The sequence below is a fragment of the Coptis chinensis genome, chromosome 3, assembly GCF_015680905.1.
Source record: "Coptis chinensis isolate HL-2020 chromosome 3, ASM1568090v1, whole genome shotgun sequence".
Taxonomy (NCBI): Eukaryota; Viridiplantae; Streptophyta; class Magnoliopsida; order Ranunculales; family Ranunculaceae; genus Coptis; species Coptis chinensis.
The window spans coordinates 15,731,212-15,758,740 of record NC_141458.1 but is presented as its reverse complement, the minus strand read 5'-3'; the positions used below and the strand labels follow the sequence as shown (position 1 = coordinate 15,758,740).

Here is a 27,529-nt window from a genome sequence, read left to right as displayed (position 1 = left end):
CGGAGAGGCTATGGAGCCCTGTAAGCTCTTGAGAGCGTTACGCTCCGGGAGAGCGTTTTTGGGCTTATGAAAGCGTCTTTGCCATCGAGAGCCGCGTTCTCGGCCCGAGTCGATCCTAGAAGTATAGGTCCTCGACTAGCGAGACTTCGGAGAGGCTATGGAGCCCCAAGCTCTTGAGAGTGTTCTCGCTTTTGGAGAGTGTTTGGGCTTATGAAAGCGTGCTGCTCACTGAGAGTGTTCTCGCTGAGTCAATCCTAGAAGTATAGGTCCTTGACTAGTGAGACTCGGAGAGGCTGTGGAGCCTGCAAGCTCTTGAGAGCGTTCTACTCACGGAGAGCGTTTGGACTTATGAAAGCGTGTTGCGAGATTCGCCATTGCGAGTAAATGGAGTGAATTGTAATAATAAACAGAAGTAGATTAACTTAGAATTTACAGTAAAAGAAAATATGGGGTATACGACAACGTAATTTTATTGATAAAACTTCTTCAACAAAAAAGTATTCCAAGGTCGTGGTAATAATTTTCCTTCTTGAGTTTTGATCCAGTATGCTCCGTTGCCTACAACGCGTTCCACTATGTATGGGCCTTCCCAAGTTGGTGCTAATTTGGAGTCATCCCGAGTCTTTTTCAAAACTAGATCACCGGGTTGAAAAAATCGAGGATGTACTCGCTTGTTGTAGGACTTCTTCAGAATTTGCTGATAGGATGCTACTCTGATAGCAGCTAGGTCGCGCCGTTCTTCCAGCAGATCGACCTCTCGTGCTAAAACGGAATCATTGTCTCCAAACTCGACAAGTTCTGACCGAGTAGTGGTGACTGTCAGCTCGGTTGGAATAACGGCTTCTGTGCCGTAACACAAGGAGAATGGCGATTCGCCTATACTTGCGCGAAGCTATGGTGCGGTGAGCCCACAAAATGTTTTATAGCTGATTTGGCCATTGGTTTTGGTCTTCTCAATCTTTTTCTTCAAATTTTCTAAAATTGCCTTGTTGCTAGCCTCAGCTTGACCATTACTTTGTGCGTACTGGGGAGTAGAAAATGCATGAACTATTTTCCACTTGGCTAGAAATTCTTTGACCATTTTGCCCTTGAATTGTGAGCCGTTGTCCATCACCAGTGTGTGCGGCAAACCAAATCTGGTGATGATATGAGTCCAGATGAAGTTTCTGACATGTGATTCTTTAACATTTGCTAGTGGAATAGCTTTGACCCATTTAGTGAAATAGTCAGTTGCAGCTAAGACGAAACGGAATCCAGTACTTTTCTGTGGGATGAATGGTCCCATGATGTCCATGCCCCACATATGAAATAGCCAAGGGCTCGCGATGCTAATCAACTCTCGAGCTGGCTGTATGATGTTGTGGCCAAAGGTCTAGCATTTGACGCACTTGAGTACATATGCTTTGGCATCAATCTGCATGTGAGGCCAAAAGTATCCCTGGGAGATCGCTTTGTAAGCCAAAGAGCGACCTCCCGAATGGTTTCCACACTCTCCTTCATGAATCTCCTGCGAAAATCAGTTGGCCTTGTTCTGGGCTTACGCACCACAAGTGAGGGCTGCCAGCGGACTTTCTGAACAACATGTTATTGAACACGCAGTAACGGCGCGCTTGATATGGGATTTGCTTGGCCTTGATACGCTCGCCTGGGAGCGTGCCGTGTTGGATGTATTCAATGATGGGCTGCATCCATGTTTGGCTCATCTGATTGGCAGAGAACGGGCATAGGTCGCTGATTTCTAATACCTGGTCTACTTGGTAACCAAGTCGGTCAACTACTTCAATGAGTAATTGTCTAGGGGCGCAATCTGGTGTTTGAGTGCCCAAATAAGCTAAATTGTCTGCGTGACGGTTCTAGTCACGCAGGAAATGGTGTACTGTGACTTTTTTGAAAGAAGGAAGTAACGGATTAACGACTTGAAGGTATTTAGCGAGGTTACCTTCATGGGTAGTGTATTCTTTTGCAATCTGGCGAACAAATAGTTGCGAGTCACTAAAGACCTTAAGCTTGTTGACACCGAGCTGCATCGCCATGCGAAGTCCCATTATTAACGCTTCGTACTCGGCTTCATTGTTAGAGGTCGCGAAGTCAATGCGAACTGATTTCTCGACCATGGCTCCCTCTGGGGATGCTAAGACGACGCCGACCCCACTTCCTCCAAGATTACTAGAACCGTCGACAAAAAGAGACCATACTGATTTGGTGGCTTCCTTTGTGGGCACGACCTCTGCTTCTGGTTCCCAATTTGGGTCATCGACAGGGAAATCTGCTAGGAAATCAGCCACAACCTGTCCTTTTTGTGAAGTGCGAGGGATGAACTCCATGTGATGCTCTCCGAGCTCTTCGACCCATACTACCATGCGAGTTGTCTTATTTTCTTTGTGAAGAATTTTCTTCAAAGGTAGGTCGGTGAGAATCTTGATTGGATGTGCTTGAAAATAGGGCCTGAATTTTCTTGCCGAGTATAACAATGCGAGTACTGATCTTTCAATGTATTAATAATTCTTCTCAGCTGGAGTGAGCGTTTTACTTGTAAAGTAGATCGGCTTCTCGGAATTGTTTTCTTCTTTGAAAATAACCGAGCTAACGGAAAAGTCTGATACCGCCAAATATAGCCCCAGCGTTTCGCCATCCTTAGGCTTGGCCAGGACGGGGGATGTAGTCAAATACTCTTTGAGGGTGGAGAACGCTTGGTGGCACTGGTCGTTCCACGAAAATTGCTCACCCTTTTTGAGAAGTTACAATAAAGGTCGGCACTTGTCTGATGCCCTTGATATAAATCGGTTAAGTGCTGCGACCATTCCAGACAACTTCTGGATTTGCTTCTTTGTCTGGGGATCAAGCATGTCCAAGAACGCTCGGATTTGGTATGGATTAGCTTCAATCCCTCTTTGTGATACTTGGTATCCAAGGAACTTCCCGGAGGATGCTCCAAAGAGACACTTCTCAGGATTAAGCTTCATTTGAGTTTGGCGCAACCTGGAGAACGCTTTCTCGAGATGAGTGAGGTGGTCCTCTGCTTTCTTGCTTTTGACGACCATGTCGTCAATGTATACTTCCATGGTGTCACCTAACATGTCTTGGAACATGTCGGTGATGAGACGATGGTACGTTGTGCCAGCGTTCTTAAGTCCGAAGGGGAAGACGTTGTAACAATAGATTCCTTGTTCTGTGATGAATGATGTTTTTTCTTGATCCTCTTCAGTGAGTCGGATTTGGTTGTATCCACTGTACGCGTCCATGAAAGAGAGGAGCTCATGGCCACATGTTTGATCGACAAGTCGGTCTATGCGAGGTAGGAGGAAGCTATCCTTTGGCGTTTCTTGATTAACGTTCGTGAAGTTGACGCAAAGATGAACTGTGTCGTTCTTTTTTGGAACTGTGATGATGTTAAGGATCCAGTCTGGATAGTCTACTTTTCTAATGAACCCGACTTGCTTAAGTTTTTCGACTTCATCATTGATGGCTTTCTGGAATCGCAGAGATAGTCGTCTAGGTCGTTGGCAAACTGGTCTGGCATTAGGGTTCACATTTAGTCTATGACACACAACATAGGATCTATTCCAGGCACATCGACATACGACCAAGGGAAAACATCTTTATTCATGGCCAAAAAGTTTACAAGCTGGGCCTTTAGTATCCCTACATATACGAATTTGGGATCATCTTCGGTTCCTAGGTTCACTCGCTTTTGTCTGCCTGTTGAGATGTTGTCTTTGGTACGAATGCGTCCTCAGATGGGGATACTTTATCGATCTGAGGGAGAGTGAAATTGGGTGCACGAGCTGGAGCGATATCCGTGGTGACGACAACAGAGGCTGGAATGGCTTCTGTGGTTATGACAACAGATTCTGGAGTGACCTTCGGGATTGAGATTTGTTACGCGACACATGACGACGCGACTTCTAATGTGCTAACTGGTAGAGCAACAACGGCGGATGTGACCTATGGGGTCTTGACTACTGGATTGACAACAACTGATGTGACTTCGGGGATCCGACCTGGTAGAGCGACAATGACTGGATTAACTTATGGAGTCGAAATAGACAACAGAACCTTCTTGCTGGATCCCCCAGCGTTCTGCTTTGATGCTTTGGCTTTGACCTCAGCAACCAGGTCTTTGGCCATTGTATAACTGGTGGGTTCGTTCCTTGTGTGAGCATGCAAGTCAACAATTTTGTTTGCAGAAAGGATTTGATTACAATGATAAGCTTCAAGTTGATTGCTTTGAAGCTCCATCATGCCTCTTGGTCCTGGGAAGCGGATAACTTGATACAGCGTGGATGGTATATCTTGCATTTGGTGAATTCAGCGCCGCCCTAGGATACCATTATAGGACGACTTGATGTCTAGAACGCTGAAGCGTGTATTAAAGCTGACTTTGTCCTCTCTAGATCCCACTGAAACTGGGAGTATGATATCGCCGATTGGGTCGGCCCTGGAGCCATTAAATCCATAAAGAGGAGCGATCGGATCTATAAAGACTGACTTAGGTAAGTTCATTTCTTGAATTGTATGATAGAACAGGATGTCGCACGAACTGCCAGGGTCTATCAGGACGTGTTTGACTGTCCAGTCGCTGATCTTGACATGGACAACAAGTGCATCGTTGTGTGGGAGACAAACCTTGTTGAGGTCGGCCTCGGTAAACGTAATATCCCCTGTGTTGCGGCCTAAACTTCGCAGAGCGTGTGACGCTTGCGAAGAAAAATGATATACTTCTTGAAGGGCGCCGACACGCCTGCGTTTCTCTCTGGAAGATGTCACAGAATCATCTGGGAAAGTGATCATATGAATAGTTCTAGCGTTGTTGCGATCTGATGAATGTTGTCGGCGTTCATGGCGAGAACGGTCACGGTCTCGGGGACGTCCTCTGCTGCGGGAGCGAGCTTGAACCTTGTGATGGTTCTGGCGAGGTGGGGATCTACTGCGACACTCGGTGAGCCATGAGTTTATGGCGTAAGTCGTCGTCGGCTATGTTAGTGTACTGTTTGATATGCCTTGCTTCAATGAGATCTTGGAAGTAGTGCTTTATCCCCCAGCATGCATTAGTCTCGTGACATTTGGCTCGGTGAAATGCGCAGTACGGTTTGTTAGGTCGGAAATATGAAGCTCGCTTGATCTTTTCTAGGATGTAACTGGGCGAGCGTGTCAGGACGGTGAGCTCGCGGTTGTTATTCAGTTTGTTACCCGGCTTCCTCTCTTGCTGTCGGGGGCACTTTTTGGAGATTGGGGGGTCATCTGATATTGCTGCGACCTCTTCTTCTTCTGGTAAGTCTTGACGCTTCAGGCCTTCTTGCAACTTTATATAATTGTCAACTCGAGCATATAGCTCGGATAAAGTCTCGGGACGCTCTTTCATCAGCGATCTGGCGAATGCCGTGTTGCGCACACGACAAGCGTTGTAAAATGCCAAGGTGGCAAAAGACTCTTTTAATCCTGCTTCCATGCACAGTAGTTCGACTTTGAACCGACCTAAAAATTTACGAATTGTTTCGTCTTCGCCAAATGAGAGCTGAAACATCGAGTCTAGGTCAGCTTTCTTTCGTATGTTATGCATATACTGGCTAGCAAATGAATCGGTAAGTTGCTCGAAGGTCTTTATCGAGTCTGGCTCGAGTGAGAAGAACCAATCGAGTGCTCCATCTTTGAGACTTGCAGGGAACAAGCGACAGTGGAGATGATCGAACTCTGGTGCACTATATAATGCCAAGCTTTTGATATAACGAGCCACATGTTGCCCAGGGCATGTATTGCCGTCATACATCGGAAAACGTGGCTGAATGAAATCCTGAGGATAGGGTTTATTTAGTACCTCTGTGGTGAATGGCGATGCCCGGTACGTCTTGAGCATTTTCTGGATGATCTAGGTTGCGTCTTTTCTCACTGCGCTTTGACCAATTCTTTGCGATAGTTCGTTAATTTGTTGATTAACTTCATTGATGCCGTTCTTAGCAATGTTCCAAGCTGGTTGTTGTTGTGCGTCCACTTGTGCACGTAGAGCGGCATTTTTCTGCCGGAGCAAGGAAATGCTTTCATTGGTCAAACATAACTGGTTCGCAAGGCTTTGAACTTGAGCTTCGAGGCTTGTCATGCTTCGTGGGCTTGAGAATTTTCGTTTTTGAGTTTTGATGATTTGTGTGAAATTAGTATCTCAAGTAATCGAGACCACAGACAGCGCCAATGTAAATGAGCATTTTTCCCTTACATATACAGGTGGAAGAAGAAGGGGATTGGATTTGGATTATACCGAGTTCGCTAAGTAGCGAACTGCCTATGTATCTTCTCTTGATTCTGGGGCAGAGAAGAATCAGGTCTGACGTAGTTCATGTAGGTGGTATTTATAGGCACAAGAGAGTGTTGATCTTTGAGACACGTGTACTCCCTTATACATATGTAGGGTGGAGATTACGAATGAGTGTTAGGTTGGTTCTGGTAGAAAGGCGGTGATCATTGGGAGTGGGTGCAGTAGTTCATAATTCCCGGTAATTGGAAGTACAGATATGACTTTGGTAATGATTTCCCTTGGATTAAGGAAAATGTCTTTATCCAAAGCGTTCCACTCTAGGTCGTTTAGTCTTCTTGGAACGTTCTTGAGCGAGCTGGAGTGTGCCACCTACATAAAGCGCGCTGCTAGCGAGTTGATCTTGGAGGACGACGTCCTGATTGCGCAGCTGATCTCTACTTATATTTAACGCGTGCTTAATATTCTTTAATTAGGATATTACTCCCTTACAACTATTAAGCAAATAATTTTTTAGGTTTGGGCCACTCGAATACAGATTTTGAGTAAATTATTCGAGAGTCATTATTAGTTATATTATTACATTATTACTATTAATTTGATAAAGAGGAAGCTCCCATGTTCATCACTTAAGTTGATAAATCTCTATGTTGTGAGTTATAATTGTACGCCCAAAAAAACAAACCAAAATTCAACAAGAAAAGAAAATCAACTCAATAAACAAGAGGTGCGGTATTTACACCACCAAATGAGGAATTGGCACCCCTTTAGTTAAATATGGGTTTACACCCCAATTCCTATTTTTTTATGGCACTTGCCTTAGTGTGACTGTGAGTTTCTACTTTTCGATGGAAATCACTTGCGCCAAACTTTTATGGACCCATGACAATCCCAAATGGAAATAGACATACTCGACACCCAACCACTGGGTGCACGACACTAAACCACCGTGACACAAGGTTCAAAATATTGTTGATATATCTTATTTTTTGGGTATATTGAGATGAAAATATTCGATATATTTCAACCGAATATTAAATATGTTTTTTCTCAATATATTTCACAATTTATTATATAATGATATATATCAACCGATATATACGATATAAATTGTTGATTTTAACCGATATTGTTGACTTCGATCGAATATTGTTGATTCTGACCAATATATTGAAGATATTTCCGATATAATCAATAATATATCTAATATATCGACATACAAAACAAAATTTTGACTCGCAACAAAAAAAATAGATATTTCCTATATTTCTAATATATCCGATATATTTTAATTTTTAAATACATCAAGATATTTACGGAATTTGATATTTTAGTCCTTGCCGTGACAACATTTTTTTTTTTTGTCTTGTCTACTACTCCGGCATATCAAAACACATAGGCAATAGAGCTATCAACCACCTTACAACCAATTTGAATTTTGTTTAGCTTCTAGATTTCCATGAAACTAGTACTCACTTTCTTCCAAACATAATTACACAAATTCCAACACTCATCTCACATATTTGTTCATACGAGTTGCGGCCTATTTTTTTTCACATTCCATCAAGAATATGGTAAGCTCGAGTTGATCTCTCCTCCAAAATGCCAAATTTATCGGGACACGTACAACGGTCGCACCAATGATCTAAAAACAAAAACAAATAATAAAAAATACACGTTAACTAACTTTCCCACGCACCAACCCCGAGTCACGCAACTCGTTCACTAAACCCGAGTTTCTCCTCCAACTCACTCTTCTTCTTCTTCACCACAAACACAACAACATTAAAAAAAAAAAGATCCCCAATTCTTCACAAAACCCTACCTCTACTCAGATCATAAAGGTACATTTTTTCAATCCCAATCCTCAAATTGATCAAACCCCATTTCAATTCAACACCTCTAGATCTGAATTTTCAAATATACTCATTATATGGAGGTAAAGTTAAGATTTTTAATGTTTTTGTTCTATTTATTGTTTTATTTCAATGTGTTTGTTATGAGTGATGATGGATTGAATTTAAATTGTACGAAAAATAGTTCTATGGTTGGTTTTGAATCAGAATTTGTAATGATTAGACATCAATTAAGAGGTTTAATTAAAGTAATTGACGATTGTTCATTTAAAGTAAGTGAATTTGATATGATTGAAGGTTCTGATGTACATTGGTGGGGTGCTTTTGGTCATGAGTTTGAGAATTTGACATCTGGGTTTGTGATTTCTGATGATAAGTTGAATAGGACTTATAAGAATGATAGTTTTGTTGTTCATTTGAAGAATTTTACATTGCATCAAATTAATGTAGTTTCTGTTTGGGATAAACCAACTGCATCAGATTTCGGTCATGTTGTACTTGGAGAGGTAAGAAATTATAGTTTGAGTCCAGATATAGCTCCTTCGCCGTCTTCGTCGATGCATAGGAGAGGGAAAGGTTGGGTTTATGAACAACCTACTATGTTGGATAACTGTAAGAGCTTGTCTAAGAATTATCGGTTGAGGTGGACGTTGAGTCCGAATGAGGATTTGATTGATATAGGTCTTGAGGCAGCTGTAGGGTCACAATATTATATGGCATTTGGGTGGGCGGATCCTAAAAAGTCAGATTCTGAGCTAATGTACCATGCTGATGTTGCTGTCACGGGGTTTACTGAGGAAGGGGCTCCTTTTGCCGATGATTACTATATAACCAAGTATAGTGAGTGTTTGATAGGCAAGGATGGAAAAGTTCAGGGTGTTTGCCCGGATAGTATCTATCAAGGATCTGATCCAGTTGGGTTGGTTAATAATACGAGGTTGTTTTATGGACATAGGAAGGATGGTGTGTCCTTTATTCGGTATCAACGGCCTTTGGATACAGTCGATGACAAGTATGATATACCAGTGAATCTTACTGCTAATATGACTGTTATATGGGCTTTAGGGTCTATACGCCCCCCTGACACCCTTCGCCCACTTTACCTCCCTCAAAACCATGGAGGTCCTTTGTTTGAAGCCTATGGGCACCTGGTTCTCAATGTCTCTGAGCGCATAAATGATTGTTTGGGCCCATTGGATGCAGAAGATAAGGAAGATCAGGATCTTATTTCTGCAGATGGCAAGACTCCTCTGGTTGTTGCAACAGGTCCAGCATTGCATTACCCAAATCCTCCCAATCCCACAAAGGTACTTTACATAAACAAGAAAGAGGCTCCTTTGTTAAGAGTAGAAAGAGGTGTTCCAGTAAAGTTTTCAGTACAAGCTGGTCATGATGTTGCTCTGTACATAACTTCTGATCCAATTGGTGGGAATGCGACTCTGAGAAACATGTCAGAGACCATATATGCCGGAGGTCCAGATACTGAAGGTGTTCCTGCCAATCCCACGGAGTTTGTTTGGTCTCCTGATCGGAATACTCCGGACCAAGTTTATTATCAGTCACTCTATGGGCAGAAAATGGGCTGGAAAGTTCAGGTGGTTGATGGGGGGCTTTCAGACATGTACAGCAACAGTGTTTTCCTTGATGATCAACAAGTTACATTATTCTGGACATTGTCAGAGGATTCAATAACTATAGCTGCCCGAGGAGAGAAAAAAAGTGGTTATCTGGCAATTGGGTTTGGTAGTGGAATGGTGAATAGCTATGCCTATGTTGGTTGGATTGATGATAGTGGTAAAGGTCGAGTAAATTCATACTGGATTGATGGTAAGGATGCCTTGAGTGTGCATCCGACCAATGAGAACTTGACGTATGTAAGGTGCAAATCAGAAAGTGGTGTCATCACTTTTGAATTCACTCGTCCCCTGAAACCTTTGTGTAGTGGAAGCGAGAGACCTGAGTGTAACAATATTATTGATTCAACGACTCCTCTTAGAGTTATTTGGGCAATGGGTGCTCGTTGGTCAGACGAACATTTGGGTGAGAGAAATATGCATTCTGTCACAAGCAGTAGATCAGTCCGTGTGCTGCTCTTGCGGGGCTCTGCTGAGGCAGAACAGGATCTACGCCCTGTTTTAGCAGTTCATGGATTTATGATGTTTGTCGCTTGGGGCATCCTGCTGCCAGGTGGAATATTGGCGGCAAGGTACTTGAAACATTTGAAAGGTGATGGATGGTACCAGATTCATGTCTACTTGCAGTATTCAGGATTGGCTATTGTCATGCTTGGTATCATTTTTGCTGTTGCTGAGCTCCGTGGTTTCTTCTTCGGATCAACGCATGTTAAGTTTGGAATTACAGCAATATTTTTGGTTTGTGTACAACCAGTGAATGCGTTTTTACGGCCTAAGAAGCCTGAAAATGGAGAGCAGGTTTCCTCAAGAAGGGTCTATTGGGAGTATCTCCATGTTATTGTAGGAAGATCTGCCATTGTGGCAGGTATAGCGGCTCTTTTTAGTGGGATGAAGCATTTGGGGGAGAGATATGGTGGTGAGAATGTTAAAGGACTCAACTGGGCTCTGATAGTTTGGTTCTTGATGGTTGCATTAGTGGTTCTCTACTTGGAGTACAGTGAAACAAAAAGGAGGAGAAGTGAGAGAGGCTTTGGTAAAAGCAATTGGGTGCTGGGGAATACCGAAGAAGATGACTCTGTTGATCTTCTTCGGCCGAACAGAACATTTACAGACATAGAGCATCATCCATCTGAAAGAATGGAAGTTCAGTTAGAACCCCTCAGCAGATAGATTGTTTATTAGATTTTTGTTTTCTTGATACAAACTTGCATTGATACTTACCGATGAGAATTTCCTGAGATATAGAGGGGTTTGCAGTCCTTGGCGTCTGCTTGAAAGGATCCTTGCAGAGAAAATTTTGGGGTTTGCATGATGGATTTACCCCCGGCTCGCGCTATCTGTTAGTACCACCCTGAAATGTGTAATTTGTATACTTCAATACAGTTTTGGTATAGCATAATGTTAATTGTTAACCGCATTTGATACTCTGAGAAACATTCTTCTTGAGCTTCTTTGATTTTTACACCCAATTACAGTTCCAAAATAGTCCAAATATTGGTTGTGGTTTATGTTATTCAATGGCCTTATTTTTGCTGGCTTAGGAATATCTTTCTTGGTGACTCGTTGGAAAAGAAATACCATTGAGAGCGAGAAGTTTTTTTCCATTAATTCTTCCCAAATTTTACAACATTTTCGTTATACTTAATGTGTTGGCACCTCGAAAGACCTTTTTCTCTTTGATATTCAGTTTTTCTCTAGTGGTGTTAATCTACTCATGTAAGTTTATATATTGGTATATAAAGGTATTTCCACGATAGAAAGATCGAGTCAGGTTTTAATGTTTTATTCCTTCAGTATCGCCGTCACGCAACTAAATGCAGAAGTCATGATCTTTCTACCTGCTAACCATTTGACCTCATTTCTTAATCCTTTCTAGAGGTGGAATATATTTCGATTGTATGGCATTCCAACTATTGTCAATATCCTCAATTAAGCCATAAGTAAAAGAGATATCTATTTATTTTAGGGTCCTATTACTGATCTACTCCATCCAAATCACCTCCATTGGTCTGTTATAAATTCACAAATCTTAACTACTCAATAGCATACTAGAGCAAAGAAAAAAACAGAGCAAAGACGCCCTCGATCATCGCCATCAAAACAACCCTCACATATATGGGCCGGTTGCAAGCTATCCTTGTAATTCTACCATGTATCGCAGGTTTCATCTCCCTGTGCAGGACTCTAGTGATGTTGTTGAGGTGGGTCTGGGTCACATTCCTTAGACCACCAAAGAATCTCCAAGACTATGGCTCTTGGGCTCTGATCACTGGTGCTACAAATGGAATTGGCAAGGCTCTAGCATTTGAATTGGCTTCTAAAGGTCTTAACTTAGTTTTGATTAGTCGAAATCCTTCAAAACTCCAACATACATCTAATGACATACGAGAAAGATATGGTAGCACAGTTCAAGTCAAATACATAGTTATCGATTTTTCCAAGGATAACAGCGATGAGATTGTCAGCAAGATTGAGGAAGGGATACACGGGTTAGACGTCGGGCTCTTGATTAACAATGCTGCATTGGGGTACCCATACCCGAAATATTTTCATGAAGTTGAGTCAGAATATGCGGACAGTGTTGTTCGAGCGAACGTGGATGGTGTAACATGGGTGACAAAAGCAGTGCTTCCTGTAATGCTCAGGAAGAAGAAAGGTGCCATTGTTAACATTGGTTCTGGTGCTGGTTCATCCTCTATCGTTCCGTCATACCCTCTCTTTACTGTTTATGCCGCTACCAAAGCGTAAGCTCTCTTTCTCTCTTGCTAACTCCACGTGCGTCAATACTGAGTCATGCGTTTGTTGTTGTGTCTTCTACTGCTATTTTGTTACATTTATTTATTTTAGTATGAAACTACGTTATAATTTTATTGGAACAATTAGTAGTTGCTAAAAGAGTTAAATTACTTCATAGCTTCCTTAAAAATGGATAGTCTAATATGCTAGATTGCTAGTCCATCTCAAATGCATGCAACAGATCGACTCAATTAACTAGGGATTATGAAGAGACCATATGCCAATTAGAGTCTAATTGAATTAGTAGCCCAAATGCAGCAATATTTTTCTTACTAGTGCAGCTGGGGTGGCAAACTTTCTATGACTAGTCTTAGTCATGGTTTTAATGTTCAGTTATCCATTTTTAACACTCCCCGAAAAGCGGGCATATAATGTTCAGTTATCCATCCTTAGCTGATTTGTGTTCATTTTGCATGTCTTTCTGATTAAGTCCAAGTGCGAGTCTGACTTAGGTCCTCTGGCAAAATGGAGTGTGCATCGCATCTGGCTGGACTTGATCACAACTTAGCTTACAATTTAGCGTTCTAACAGAACTCAGTTTAATTTTGGATTACAGATACATAGTGATGTTCTCAAGAAGCATTAGTTTGGAGTATAAGCAATATGGAATAGACATACAATGCCAGGTTCATCTTAAACGTCTATCTCGCTTACACCAAATTCTGGTTTTGTTTCATCAATAGTTACACTCATATATATATATTGCCTAATTTTCTTCCTAGCTTATATTTTGCGTACATTATATTGATTTGTTTTGGTTATTAAACACAATATATCATTTTGCTATGATTATGTAGATACCTCTACTTGTTGCGACAAAGATGGCATCAATTAGAAGAACTTCATTTTTCATACCTTCACCAGAGATGTTTGCTAAAGCAAGCCTCCGTTGGATTGGATATGAGCATATCTGTTTGCCATATTGGCCACATTCCCTTGAATTGTGTGTATTGCGTGCACTGCCTGATGCATTCCTGAACTGGCTCCTTTTTAAGTATTTTCTTATCACAAGAGAGAAAGGAATGTTAAAGGAGTTGATGAAGAACAAGAATGAGAAATGATCATATATTTTCATCTAGCTAGAATGAAGATATTGATTTGTGCATGAGAGATTGACAGCTTGGATTGCTTTGAGTTAACGTGATCCGAGTTAAAAACTTAAACAAAAAATCTATTTAGACTCCATTAATAACTCCCTAGGGACTCCATATCTTAGGTGGCATCCAAATTATATATATTTTTTTCAAAAAAAAAAAACGAAAATAGAGACAAATAAATAACTAATAACTTACTCAATTAATTGGCTAAAACTCAATATAGTAACAAATAAATAATAAAAAAACTTACATATATTTCATCAAACAAAAAAAAAAAAAAAAAAATCCAAAGCCCAAAAAAACCCAACACCCAAAAAAATCACCTTACTCATTATCAATCTCTCTCTCTCATTTTCTTGTTACAAAGTTCTACTTTTTATCACTTTAGTTTATATTAGTTTTGAATAGAGAAAAAAAAAATTGTCTGTTCTTTATCTATTGACTTGAACAAACATATAAAGAAAGATAAATGTTTTAAATATGAAAATGGTGTGACTGAATATGAAGATGCACTAGAAAAAAATTAACCTTATTCAGGGTTTTTTTTTTTTTTTTTTTTAATTATTTTTTTTTTAAGTGAAAATTTTATTGATACAGATGAGGAATTTTACAAATAATTAGGACAAGCGTGCAACAAGCTGCGCCGCAAGTCCTTTATGAATAACAAATCCTATTCTTCTAAAAACAAACTCGTTAGAATCAGCTGTCATAACGTTACTGTCCATAACTCTCTGAAGTCTCTTGAGAAGCTCAACAACCTGTTGTTCTAAGAAACCGAAAGTGTCGAAACTAAACGGAATGAAACAATGCTGGTTAGCCGTGCAAGCTTCCTCATGCTTCTCCATCTTCCCTGTCACTACCTCTTAGCTGCTTCTCTCACCTCAAAGACTCCATTCCCAACCCCTACCAACAGAGAGGCACCAGTTATATCAACACATGCATGTCTCCTCTCAGACCAACTGTATATCAATACATCCGCAGGCCAAAGTGTCGATCAGCCCTCATTCGGATCAGTGAGAAAGTTAACAAGAGTCTCTTTCTTCACTTGTACCCCAGCCCTCCAAAATGCATCACACAAAATGTCTCTAACATGATCATGTCTGTATTTAAAATCAGGAAAATGTCTACAATGTGATGCATGGTCCCCAAAGGCATCTAATCTACTTTTTGCATACGGGACAAAGACCCGTCCGAGTCTGAGGAATCATAAGATTTTTTTGAAATGACCGATACTCCACTGACACATTTGTCGCCCCACTCCCATCGAAAATAGCAAGTAGAAAATCTTTTGCATATTCATTTTGCAAAGCATCCAACGCTTTTCGACGAAAGTAGAGAACTCAAACTCCCTCTCAAGACTAGCAACAATCTTACCGTAAAAAGCTTCCGCCAAAACTTTTTGTGGTTTTGAGGGGACGGTAACATTCACAGCCAGAGAATCAAAGTCAAAATCGGGAAGACAGAGACGCAATGCACTGGTAGCATCACTAAGGATCTCACCTATAGGCACTGGACCACAACTCCTAAGAATGTGGTTCTAAAGCTCTGAAGTCTGAAAACGGGAGGCCACAAAAGCAAAAGCAGAGACATCAGAGGCACAATAGATACCTAACCCACCAAGGCGCAATGGAAGCGTCGCTAAACGACACTACAAATCATCGAAGCCAGGACCATCAGAAACTATAATGCCCTGCAGAACCATGCGAATGTGCTAATCAAAAGTCTTAGTCCTCCCCTAAAAAAAAAAGTGGTGGACAAGTCCTAATAACGCAAAACCAACTTGGAGAGCCCAACACAAGCTCGTAAAGTGTTAACTCACACTTGTGGATCCTCTAATGCAAATTTAAACGGTCCATCAAGTCATAGCCTTTTCAACACGCTTTACGAGCAAGACTCATGACAAAAGAAGAATCGATTCTTGCCCCTCCAAGTAACCCGACCCCATCATGCCGGGACAAGATAAATCAAGGAAAGAGACCGGGAGTGGAATGACGCGGATCCAATTGATGGCCAAAATATCTCCGATCTTGGCCACATTAAGAACCAACCCATAAGAAGGCCCTTCTTCCTCATGATGATACGCAGAAATGCCACTTGTTAATCCCCAACTAGAGTCCTATCATCTAAGTACTAAGCCTGGAGCAATAATTGACAACTTGACTGGATTTGTAGAATCAAAGGGTGCAACACCAGTGCAAAGAGAAGGGGACCCAAATGATCACCTTGCTGAACCCCAGAAGCAAACCATATGTAATCATCCCCCAAGTATAATCTTGCAGGCTGACAATACAAATACTCAATCCAAGGGGAAATAACGGGGCAGCGAATGCGAACCTCTCTCAACATAGTAGTCCGATCAACCATATTAAAGGCATTCTGAAAATCTACTAGCAACATCAACCATATTAAAGGCATTCTGAAAATCTACTAACAACATAGAAAGAGATGTATTGTTACCGTTAGCACATACCATGCGATTAACAGCATGCAAAATTGCCTCTGCTCCACCAGGGACACCAACCCCATACTGAAAATCCGACAAGTACCCTACCACCTCTTTGGAAACCCCTTTCATTGCAATTTTGGAAACAAGACGTCGCCAAACCATACCTACAGCTATCGGACGAATGCTATTATCCGGCTTAAGAAGTGGAGTGAGCGGAGCACTCGCTATAAATTCTGCTAACGGCTGCGGACATTGTCCCTGTAACCACAAATTCACCACCGAAGCCAAGGCATCTAACAAGTTAGACGATATAGCTGCTGCAGCACCACTCATGGCATCTAACAAGTGCAAAGCACAGAGACCATCACGACCACAAGAAGTACCTTTCGGAAACGACTTAATACATGACAATAAGGTGTCTCTCTCTACTAATAAAGGGGGCTCAGCAAAAAGAATCGTTGGTCTCATAGGTGGTTGTCGCATTGGGTGTTTCTCCTTTAATGCATGTACAGTCTCTGCAGTATTAGAGGCAACCCTTGATGATGATAACACTTGTACCGCTGCAGCAAAATATCCATCGGTAACTTTCTGTAAGCATCGACACACATTCTGAGTGGGAACGGATTTCCTGGTTAACTGGATTGAAGGAGGCTCTATTACAGACTCTAAGAGGCGAAACATCCCACCAGGCTCATTCCATGTCATCAAAGCATGGAGAATCTGTTTTTGTTGAAGGTTTTTTCTAGTATCAGAACGACGTTCCTGACGATTCTGTGGTTGAAAAACTTGCAGAGTACAGCGCGGTAGAAGAAGGAGACGAACCCAGGGCATAACTGAACCAGGATCAGCTGTGATATCCCAGAGAGCAGATTTCAGTACACCAGAAAAAGGCAAATGACAAGCACGTGGTATACTTTTCATAATACGGAAAGGTATACGAAATGCACTATCAAGTAACGTCTCATCAAGAGAGGATGCAACAACAAACGGATTAGGGGTATTATCGTCACCCCTCTCTATTATGGGTGTAAGATCTGTAGTGTTGGGCTTAGGGGGTGGTTGTGGTATGCCCACAATGACACATTCGGGTTCCCCATTCTCCATCAAAGCAGGTGGTGGTATGGTATCATCTGGATGACGACATGGTATACCAAATGCGTGGATGCAAAGACAAATGCCACAAATCCATTTGTCTAATGGCTTTAAGGAATCCTCTAGTGACAAAAAAAGTTCACGATCCTCCTTAAGTTCATCCCGTACCCTATCGATATTCAACTGATAATCCATGTGTTGTTTATCGAAATGCGTGAAAATATAGGAAATAGTAAACCCATTACTGTTTACTCCATTTGTGCATCCATGACGACCTTGGAAAGGACAGTGAACACGCTTCTTAGGTGTTGGGTCAATGAACCCAGAAGAAGCAACCGAGAGAGCAAGACTTTTCTTCCCTCTCATAGCCAAATCTCGTCAAACACTCAAAAATTCTAGTCGAACAAAACCCAAATCCCCAAATCGACAAATCCCAACTCCCTTAGAACAAACCCCAAATCGGCAAAACCAAATCCCATCATACAAATCCCCAAATGGCACAACCAAATCCTGTCGACAGTTCAACAAATCCCAAAACTCATCCCACAAAATCTACAGGTGCTAAACAAATAATAATAATAATAATAATAATAATAATAATAAGGATAAGAATTAAAATATATATACTTTGAAGAGTGCTGAAAAGGTAGAAAGAGTGGGGCTAGGAAGTAGTGGGTTCACAGTTGTGATGGAGGTTGGGTATTGGGTGATGTGTGAATTGGGCAATGGAAATGGGGTTGTAGTAAGGGTGCTGGTAGTGACGACTGTTTTGTAGTGGAGGTTGGGTTGTGATGGTGGTACAGGCGATGGGAATGAGGAGAAGGTGGCTGGAGGGCGTTGTTAAGGAGGTGGTGGATTGAAACCAGGCATGGCGAATAAGGAAATGATCTGGAGAAGGTGGTGGTGGACGTAGCAATTCGTGGCGGAGGGTGGTGGTTGTGGCAGTTCAATTGTGTGCAATGGTGGTGGTGAGAGATGGTGAATAAGCTAAGAGGAGGCCACCGCGTTGTAGGTGGAGGCGGTGAGAGGCAGTGGTTGATCGATGTGAGGATTGTGTTTAAAGATAGTGGTGGCGGTAGGTGGTGGGCGGTGGTAGCAGCGCAAGTGGTGTTGCAGAGTTAGAAGGTCGGGTTTTCCGGGTAGTGGATTGTAGATCCATTTTTGGGTTGATGGGATTGATGGAGATGAGTTTTCCGATGGTAGTGGGTGCTGGTGGAGGCGGTGGGGGAGTGGTGCTGGCGGTCGGGGAGAGAGAAGAAAGATGAACGAAGGGGGTTTTTTTTTTATTATTTTTTTTGCGATAACTAAAATTGGATCTTTCTTTCTTTATTTTTTTTCTTGTTTGTGAAAATATTGGTAAGTTTTTTTATTTTTTTGTTATTATTTATGGTTTTAGTTATTTAATTAGGTAAGTTATTATCGAGTGAGCGGGAGCGAACGATCTTGGGAGAAGGGGGGTATTCGGACAAAAACAACTTGTCGCGTTTACATGCAATGCATCCGCGACTTTTACAATTTCTCTTCACTCACTCGTTCTCGCTATTTAAACTCCCTTCGCTCTCCCTATATCTTCTTCCTACCAAAACTCTCCACGCCAAAATCCATCACTCCCCTGGCACACACTCTCTCTATCTCTTCTTCACAACACCCCACAATATTTCGCTTTCTATTTGGAAAATTGGTCAAGAATCAGGTTTCATTACTTTTTGTGCAACTGTTATAACAACCGCAGCAGGGTAACTTTCTCAACAAATCCGACAGCAAAGTGCGGCAAATCCTTTACATTAAAGAAGGTAAGTTCCAAAGTTCTACCTTTTCTACTATATCCGTTCATCAAAGTTTTTAGCTTTCCTTTTGATTGTATCTCAATTGTGCTTTGTGGTTTATACTTGATTCGGTTTTCTTTGAAATAAATCTCACTTTTGGATTTTATTGAATATTTTTTGTTAGTTTATCATGAAAGATGAAAAATGGTATCGAAACTAAGAATGAAGGAAGCATAACTCATTTAAATGGTATCGAATCTTCTCGCTTGGTTTCTCGTTTGTGATCATGGGTTGTATGGCAAGTGCTCACGTGAAGTTTAATGATAGTGGAATTTTGAGATTTGGTGGTTTGAATGTGGGGTATTGAAGGCACTAGCTAATGTGAGAATGTAAGTAGTTGTTGGTGTTTAATCTCCAATTGCTTCATTTGGAATTTCTGCTGAAAACAACTAACTTTATAGTATTGATTTTGGTAGAGAAATTAGTTTAGCTCTTTGTCTTTATATAGCTTCTTATCATTTTTTGTTGTTATGTTCTAATTTGGTCGAGAAATTTGAAATATTTGATTGTTAATCTTCTTGATTTTTGGAGAGTAATGTTTCCCTTTTATTTGGTTCAAACTAGTTATTGGTCCTTTAAATGTTCGATTCAAATCAATTTTCTATTCTTGAACTCTATTACGATCATGTGTTGAGTGTGTTCGTGGTTAAATTATTTTAACGATAATACCCCTATAAATAAGTTTCTATGACTCTTTTCGGTATCTTGTGGGAATATCAAATTGCTGCTAAAGCACTTTGACTATTGCGCTTACTACTATGTGTATCTTGAAGTTGGTAAGGAAGTCACCTATTATTCCTTCTCGAAACCATGCTTGGCTAATATTTGTTTGGTGATCGTGTATAACTTTTTGTGTTAAGATTGAGTATTAGCTAGTCATTTTGGTAGAATATAGAGAATGCTTTATTCCATGAATGTATTTGTTAAAACTAGTATGGAAGTAAATAAGTAATGGAACATGTGAAGATTTCATGGCCTATGGGGAGATTTCATGGTTTGAATAGTATGAACTATGAACAAATGTTACGATGATCTTACGTACATTTTACTTGTGACGATATGGTGGTACTTATTTTTTGTTCTTGAGAAACATAAATTGCCGTTTGAAAGGTAGTTTGTAAGGATCTAATAACTCATTTTCGTGAGAGGAAAAACATAGAATAGATGCATTGGTCATAGGTATAGAGGTTGGTAAGCCTTGGGATTTAGGTGTCACAACTCACAATCTGTACATTTTGTCAATTATTGATCTATGGAGGAGGCATTTTTGTGTGATCTATGTCATTTACTATGTGTTGATTATTATTATTTTGCCCCTTTTTTGTTTTCTTTTTATTCTGTGATGCTGTCTCTTACTTCAAGCCTTACAAGTAATATTTCTAACGTACTAGAGATTTGGTGTAATACACACACACAAAATTAGGTATTTAGGAGATTTCTTGTGATTTGGGCTTTTCAGAACAATTGAGTATTCTATGGACTTATGGAGGGCTTTCTGGAAAGTTGTTAAGAAAAAAGTTAATTCTTGTCAAATGGTTAATTTTTCTATAAGCTTGAACTTGTAGAGGGTAGAATATTATGTATATCAAGAGAGCAAGGAAGTGCAGATGTAGGTATAGGTCGGAGATACCTAGAAGTGGGGTGGAATGGTCGATCTCACACTTCCACTTCCATTCTCCTTGGTTGGCCTTTTCCAGAAATAAGATTTTTGGTTATGCTAGGCGACTTGACTCTTTCCTATCCTCATGCAAAAGGTACACTTTATGATAGGCCCCGAAATCTTCAATATATCACAAAGATTGCCAAAGTTCATTAAGAAAATCAACTAATTCCGTTTTAGAAATCATCGCTAGCTGGTCACAACTCCACCTTCTAGACACCAAGAAAGTGTACAACTTTGAAATTTTGGTAAAATGCCATAAAAAATTTGAGGGGTTTTGCTGAAAATAGATTGAATTAAGTTCTCTAAGTGATTAGAGTGCATTGGTATTGATTTGGGTGATGAAATCAAAGCTTCAAGTGGTGAGTTTGTTGAAATTTTCGTGTTCTTTGCTTCGTCTTCATTTTTTCATCATCTAGAATTGATATTTTGAGTAGAAATCATGTTGTAGACACTACCCTATCATTATTCTATGATAACCATACAAAATTATTTAGTTTTTAAGTGTTTAGACATGATTTTCATCGGTTTTTTGTTAGGTATTTGTAGAAACACGAATTTAAAGCTAAGTAGTTGTAATTTTCATTGTGTTAGTTGATTTTATTGAATTGAGGATATGAACAGTAATAGTGGAGTCAATTTCATTGTCGCTTGATGAATTTTAAATCATCTTTATAATCGTAGAGTGTAATTTAGGGTTTGGTATTTCGGTTAGACACTAGAGAATCCTCGTTGGTTTAGAGTATGACTAAATGATTAATATAAGTTACCAATATTTATTTTCAGTGGTTTGTAATGGAAGAGATCTAGTGGTTCATGAAGTTAACCGAGGTTTGGTTTTGGTTCTTGAGTAGAATGTAGGTGGATATTACTTCTCTTAGTCATTTATGAAAAATATATATTGTATGATATTTTGATGTGATGTGTGTGATAAGCTTGGTTGTGTTGTAGAATGATTGGCTATATGGTATTGGTTTTAGAGATGGAAGTTTAGTTGATTGTGTAGCTTGCTATATTATTGAGCTATGATTACAGAGATTGAAGCCCCGGTAAGTATTGATTAATGGTGTAGGTAATTTAAATTAGCCGCGGGCTTGTCTTTTAAATGGGCCGTGGGCTTTGTCATTTAAATTAGCCGCAGTTATGGGGTTTCTAAGAGATGAATGCTTCCTTAATGAAATCCAGGAAATCCCACATACTTTTCTAGGCATCCATTTATCTCTATAAATTATTTAGAACGTGTTTTGATTTGTGGAATGTACTCAGGTTGTGGTAGATATTGCTATGATGGTTAGATTGGTGGTTTAAATGTTTAGGTGTACACTAGTCTATTATATTTATGCGTGAAATGTTTTTATGATAATTAATAGCAGTTGTATCTTCTCTTTGGACTTTTGTTCACCCCTTATATCTCTTTTCAGATATAACTATCGAAGATTGCGATCGAGTTTAGTGGAGTATATAGAAGCGACCACGAGGAGTAAAAGCTTTGGAGTGAAGTTGTTTATAGTTAACATTTTATTTTCATGTATGTATATGTTTGTAGTGTAGTCACTACTTTATCTTTTGGAAGGTGTTGTGTATATTTTTTGATGGTGTTGTATATATTTGGTTGGCGTTGTATATAAATATGTTTTGGTTTTTAAACTATGTAAGGTTATATATAACTTGGAAGGGTTGATATATGAATATTATGTTATTTTGATTTTCAGGTTATGACAGGTTTTGGGTATTTGAAATGTTGAAAATACAAATGAAATTTTGCCGGATTTTTTGTAGGAAAAAAAAATGATGGTTGCTGGGTTGATTTTAAATAATTAAAATTGAACATAGTCTTATTAACACATCGTAATATTTATTTGAAGTAATGTCTATGTCATTACCCAAGAAAGTTTTTTTTATTACCTTGATAAAGTTTTTGTTTTTTGTTTTTTTTAATCTATGTAGGGACTCGGCAAATACCAACCATGCAGAACCATTTTTTACACTTGCTGCATATTTGATTATTAACTTCATCTGATGCTAGTGTATTTCGTTTGTTCCTACTGGACTTTGATTCACCTCCACTCTCATATTCTTTAAGTTTGATTATTAGTGTAAATATGCACCATATGTTTAGGTGCAACTGGAGCGTGAGAGCTTTGTAATGAAACAATTTGTTGAGTCTTACGTGTATTTTGTTGTATGTATTAAATTTATAGCCAAAAACTGCATACCGACTCTACCAATACAATGACCACATTAGTAATTGTTGAGACTCTTAAAGGGGATTTGTGACATGATAAAATAAAAACTTCTCATTGTGTAGAATTGGGTTTAATTAATTATGCCAAAGTGGTACTCAGGACTTTTGATTTCCTAACTTCAAAACATTTGAGTAATAGGGTTATATGGTTTGGCTAATTTTAACTGAACATAGTATTTCAATCTTTTAACTTAACATGGTTACGTGCGTGGTTTGACTAAAATTTTATCTGAACATTTTGAATTTTTTTTAATGTGTTTAAATTTTAGTCCAAGGTGTGGTGGTCAATTTTTTTTTCATAAGAAAATTTATAATTAAATAATAATAATTAAAAAAGTACATAATTATTAATTATTAACGAAATGTCATGTTCCGCTCACGCCCTCTCCCTTTCTCTCCCTACGCACTCTCAAACTCCACTCCTCCCTATCCCTTTCCACTTCTCCCTCTCGGCTCACGCCCCTACTACTTAGCAGTATACTAGTTATTATTTTGTTTCTATATTTGTTTTTTTATTTTTGGAAAGAGAAAGTGAAATTTGGATACGACGTAGGGAATGGTGTCCCAAGAGAGTATAAGGGAGTTTGAGTAAACACTACACCAGATTCAAAAAGAAAGACTACCGATCACATTATCACAACCCATAGAAAAATAAAAAAGGGACCCAAAAAAATAACCGTCTCTTCACACTTTCGTTCTCTCTCACAAAAATAAGAGAAAACCCTCGCTCTCAAAATCTTCATAACATTTGATCGATGCTCAAATCGCTATCTTCAGCAAATCACTGTGTTTATCAAATCTACAATCTCTTCAGGTAATTTCAATTATTTGATTTCAACTGTCCTGGTTAAGCGTTTTGGTTTAGATTTTGACGCTTTTTAATCTGTCAATGATTAATTCATATAATCTTCAAACATGTAATCAGATTCGAAATTAGTTAAACAGAGTAGTATTGTAATAAGATTCGAAATTAGTGATTCATTGATTTGTCAGTTGGTTTTGTGTTTGGTAATGAAACCTAGATACATAATTAAAAGTTTAGAAATTAAAAATTACCAAATTCAACATTGTGGTGCTATTGCGGAGTATTATTTGTTAGGCAATCATGTTGTGTAATGCTGTAATGCTATTGATGATGTTTAGTGGTGGGTTTTTTTTTTGTTTGGTGTCTTGACATAGGAGCTTTGGGGAATATCTATTTTAAATAATAAAAAAATTAAGTGAAAGTTTTGTGTTTGGTAACTTGTGATACAAATCGTTTCTTTTAGTATGAAGGCGTGGCTCCTAATTCATGTAGGCTTTCAGGGTTTTTGAATGTCTAGCACAGTTTCCTTGATGTTTTATTTGTTGATATAATCACGAGTTCTTTGGCCCTTCAACACAGACGCCTAGCTATTACAATTTTGTACTTATATTTGGTTTACAATGTTGCAGCACAATGCAGAGCCTGGGCTGTTGATCTTCTTGTGGAGGTTTGTTCCATGTCCTTACCAACCCATAATTATCATTTTTACGACTATTGTGACTGATTACTTATCTAATGGAGTAAAGGTTGGCAAAGTACAAGACATGTACAATTTGGAACTAATGCATGGGAAAGGGGGAAAATCGACTCTATTTTCCGCATCAATTATACAGATCCTTGGATTGAAGGAGATGATAAGCGCACATCTAGATCAATCATGGTCGAGGTTGGTAAAGATATTCTAATTTTGTTCATTTTTCATCAATAGAAAGTTGTCTAACTAGTACCTTTTGTTTTTTATTTTTTGTTTATAGAATTCAAGAACCCCGGGAACTCTTGTTCATGGTAATCAACCCGATAGTAGTAACGTGACCATTGGTAGGATAACAGCTGGTATTGAATTCAGTCGACCGATAAGACCAAAGTGGAGTGGAACGTCTGGGATTATTTATCAGGTATGTCATTGATTCTTTAGTATTAAATATTAATTGTGGTACCTGTTTTAGGCTTTTAGCATCTAAATAATAGGGGTATCTGGAAGATGTGTCTGACATGGTTTGTCATATATCACAATATTCATGTATAGCAAGGATTATAAAAGTTGCCCTGCCATGGCTTGGCACTGGTTCCTGGATCCATGACCAACCTTTGGGTTTCAGTCCCACTTTGTATCCTATTACCTTCACGCAGCATACATTGATATTTAGACTGTCGTTGTTTGAAATAACTTGACAATTGAAAAAATAAAAGGGACAATGAATAACTCTTATTCTGTTATCTGCATCCTTGTAATGGTAATGTATTACTACATGTTTTTGGTTTTTCTGATATATTATTTAACTCTTCTAGCATGAATATATCTTTTTGTATTGTAGGTGTAGGTGGGAAGATAGTCATATTCATGTACAATACTAAACACCTTTTAGATGTCTTAGTTTATTTGGATATATGTTTGAATTGATGTATGCATGTTGATAATGTGATTTTCGTGTTGTGTATCAACTTGTCGTTACATTTCTTGTATGCTTTGCAATTTGCATGAACTTTTAAATTTTTAATGACATTAGATAGTAAGTTTTGTTCGAAAGTCTGGACGAATAGTGGGATACCTGTTCGGGAATTTTGTCTTTAGATGGGAGTCGTTGATGAGCACGGGCTAGTATGCTCTTTTGTTATGTACTGTATTTTTTCTATATTTGCTATTCTCCACTGTTGTAGGGTAGGATGTCTCATCCTACACAACTCTAATGTTCTCTCTTGGTAATTTGTAAAATATCTCTACTTTACCAAGTGAAAAAGAAAAGAATAGATAATAGTATCAGAATTTGACGGACGTGTCAGTGTGCTAATCACTTAGCAAGAGTTTATATATTATCACAATATTGTGGCAGTGTTGCTTGTACACTTTTCGATATATGTTTTAAATTGAAACTTCTCAGCGTGCTGGTGCTCGTGATGAAAGAGGGAATCCTCTTAGAAAGGATTATTACAGCAGCCCACTTACTGCTAGGTATGCGTGCCAAACCTTGCTTGGTTCTACCTCTAGTCTAAAATTCATCTGAATGATTTATTATGCTGGATAGCTTGTTATAGTTGTCATTATAATATCTAATCTCCTTTTAAATTTGTTCCTGATCCAGTGGTAATACACATGATGACATGCTACTCGCCAAACTTGAAAGCATCTACACTGATTCTGGTGACCATGGGTCTTCAATGGTAACTTATTTTTCTTAAACTTCAATTCAAGTTGCTGACATTTGTTTGAATATATAACATATAGCATCAGTGGGATTCTACCATCATCTCATTGGACACTTTGTTATTGCAGTTAGTGTTCAACATGGAACAGGGTCTTCCTGTTATGGCCGAAAGTGGTTAAGTTTCAACCCGAAGTTAATGCTTCGTGTTAGGAAGGGTGTGGAAGTTGGTCCTGCTCGCTTTCTTTTGAGGTATGATTTCCTTCTGTTTGGGTTAACACGACAGCTTTCAAAGAAAGTAAGCATTTCGTAGATAGGGCCGTAAATGTTACTTATATTGTTTTTCTTGTCGCGTAGTTTATCTGGTGGTCATGTTGTGGGAAGTTTCTCTCCCCATGAAGCATTTGCTATTAGTGGAACTAACAGTGTCAGAGGTTATGAGGAAGGTGCTGTTGGCTCTGGTCGATCGTATGTGGTTGGTAGTGGAGAAGTGTCTTTTCCAATGGTATGCACTTAGCATAGAGCTCCTGCTCTTTCATGTCATTTAGTTTGCTTCTGCAGTTTATGCCATGTATTTAGAATTCTTGAAGTTTCATGTGTATACAGTCATAATTATAAATGTATAACATATTCTTATATTTCTGTTTTTCAAATTCTCTTGTTTTTCTTACTTCTTGATGTGTTTTAAGCTCATAATATTGTAAATTTAACTTCTTATCTTGTGCTGCAGGTACAGCTGTTATTATTGGTATGCTGGTCACTACATTTCTCATGATTCTATTATGAACAGTTCCATTTTTCTGTTGGGGATTTCAATAAAACAAACTTGTTGCTTCATTGGTAATGCCGGAATTTGTGGTATTTTGGGATATCCTAAATTCTTATTTTGATAATTGATAGTTGAAAGTTGTCAGAACTTAGAATATATAAAGCATCATCTTTTTTGATCTTGTATGTTGTGGGTCTTGTTTTGGTTGGGCTTCTAAAGGGATTTTGGATCACTAGGGTAGAGGTGATCCAATTAGCCTGTATTGGGTAGGTTTCTTTTGGCCATGATTCAATAGATTTTGGGTTAGGGATTTTTTTTGGCCCTGATTCGACCTTTTTAAAAAAATATTGAAAAACTTAAAAACGACACATGTCAAGTGTCGTAGAAAAAAAACTGACTGCAAAAAAAAAAAAAGGGTCACCATAAGACACCCAAAAGTGTCTATTTTTTTTTTAAAAACAACACATTTGTCATGTCTTTTTTCAACAGATCTGGTGTAGTGAGAAGTGCTCAAACTTAAAATAGCATACTCTAATATTGAGATAAATTATATGAAAATTGAGAAATGAAGCAACATTTACTTGCGTCCTCGTGATCGAGTTAGTGAGTTATAAACTTATAATTGCCATAGCAAAATTTTGTATTATCCATCTCCAATAGTTTTATGTATTCTCTACAATCTACATATAGTCACAATCT

General features: G+C 39.1%; 3 protein-coding genes and 2 pseudogenes across 5 annotated transcripts; 4 read left to right on the top strand and 1 right to left on the bottom strand.

Moving 5' to 3' along the window:
• Positions 1-4,924: 4,924 nt before the first annotated feature.
• On the bottom strand, positions 4,925-5,767 carry LOC147508200 (uncharacterized). Its single transcript, XM_086596944.1, has one exon. It carries the CDS (start codon positions 5,765-5,767, stop codon positions 4,925-4,927), a length of 843 nt encoding a protein of 280 aa, XP_086453070.1.
• Positions 5,768-7,735: 1,968 nt separating this feature from the next.
• LOC147508199 (DOMON domain-containing protein / dopamine beta-monooxygenase N-terminal domain-containing protein) lies at positions 7,736-11,168 on the top strand. 2 transcript variants are annotated; one of them, XM_086600768.1, is made up of 2 exons: positions 7,742-8,183; positions 8,581-11,168. In XM_086600768.1, exon 2 carries the CDS (start codon positions 8,658-8,660, stop codon positions 10,902-10,904), a length of 2,247 nt encoding a protein of 748 aa, XP_086456894.1. In that variant the 5' UTR covers positions 7,742-8,183; positions 8,581-8,657; the 3' UTR covers positions 10,905-11,168. The 2 variants fall into 2 exon arrangements, with proteins under 2 accessions (XP_086456893.1, XP_086456894.1); XM_086600767.1 differs by having other exon boundaries at positions 7,736-11,168.
• A 639-nt stretch (positions 11,169-11,807) lies between these two features.
• On the top strand, positions 11,808-13,591 carry LOC147508198 (very-long-chain 3-oxoacyl-CoA reductase 1 pseudogene; annotated as a pseudogene).
• Positions 13,592-23,310: 9,719 nt separating this feature from the next.
• On the top strand, positions 23,311-26,243 carry LOC147508197 (outer envelope protein 80, chloroplastic-like). Its single transcript, XM_086596943.1, has 7 exons — positions 23,311-23,710; positions 24,331-24,368; positions 24,448-24,587; positions 24,676-24,816; positions 25,801-25,871; positions 26,002-26,080; positions 26,193-26,243. The coding sequence occupies exons 3-7, from the start codon at positions 24,579-24,581 to the stop codon at positions 26,241-26,243; spliced, it is 351 nt and encodes a 116-aa protein (XP_086453069.1). The 5' UTR covers positions 23,311-23,710; positions 24,331-24,368; positions 24,448-24,578.
• A 17-nt stretch (positions 26,244-26,260) lies between these two features.
• Positions 26,261-26,999, top strand: LOC147508196 (outer envelope protein 80, chloroplastic pseudogene; annotated as a pseudogene). The gene is made up of 3 exons (XR_015215613.1): positions 26,261-26,313; positions 26,419-26,566; positions 26,792-26,999. The product of XR_015215613.1 is annotated as an outer envelope protein 80, chloroplastic pseudogene (transcript).
• Positions 27,000-27,529: the final 530 nt, after the last annotated feature.

Coding starts and splice junctions, on each gene's coding strand:
- LOC147508200 (XM_086596944.1), bottom strand. CDS start 5,767: ATGTATGACGGCAATACATGCCCTGGGCAACATGTGGCTCGTTATATC.
- LOC147508197 (XM_086596943.1), top strand. Junction 24,817..25,800: donor CGTCTGGGATTATTTATCAG/GTATGTCATTGA, acceptor GAAACTTCTCAG/CGTGCTGGTGCTCGTGATGA. Junction 26,081..26,192: donor GTGACCATGGGTCTTCAATG/GTAACTTATTTT, acceptor TTGTTATTGCAG/TTAGTGTTCAACATGGAACA.
- LOC147508199 (XM_086600767.1), top strand. CDS start 8,178: ATGGAGGTAAAGTTAAGATTTTTAATGTTTTTGTTCTATTTATTGTTT.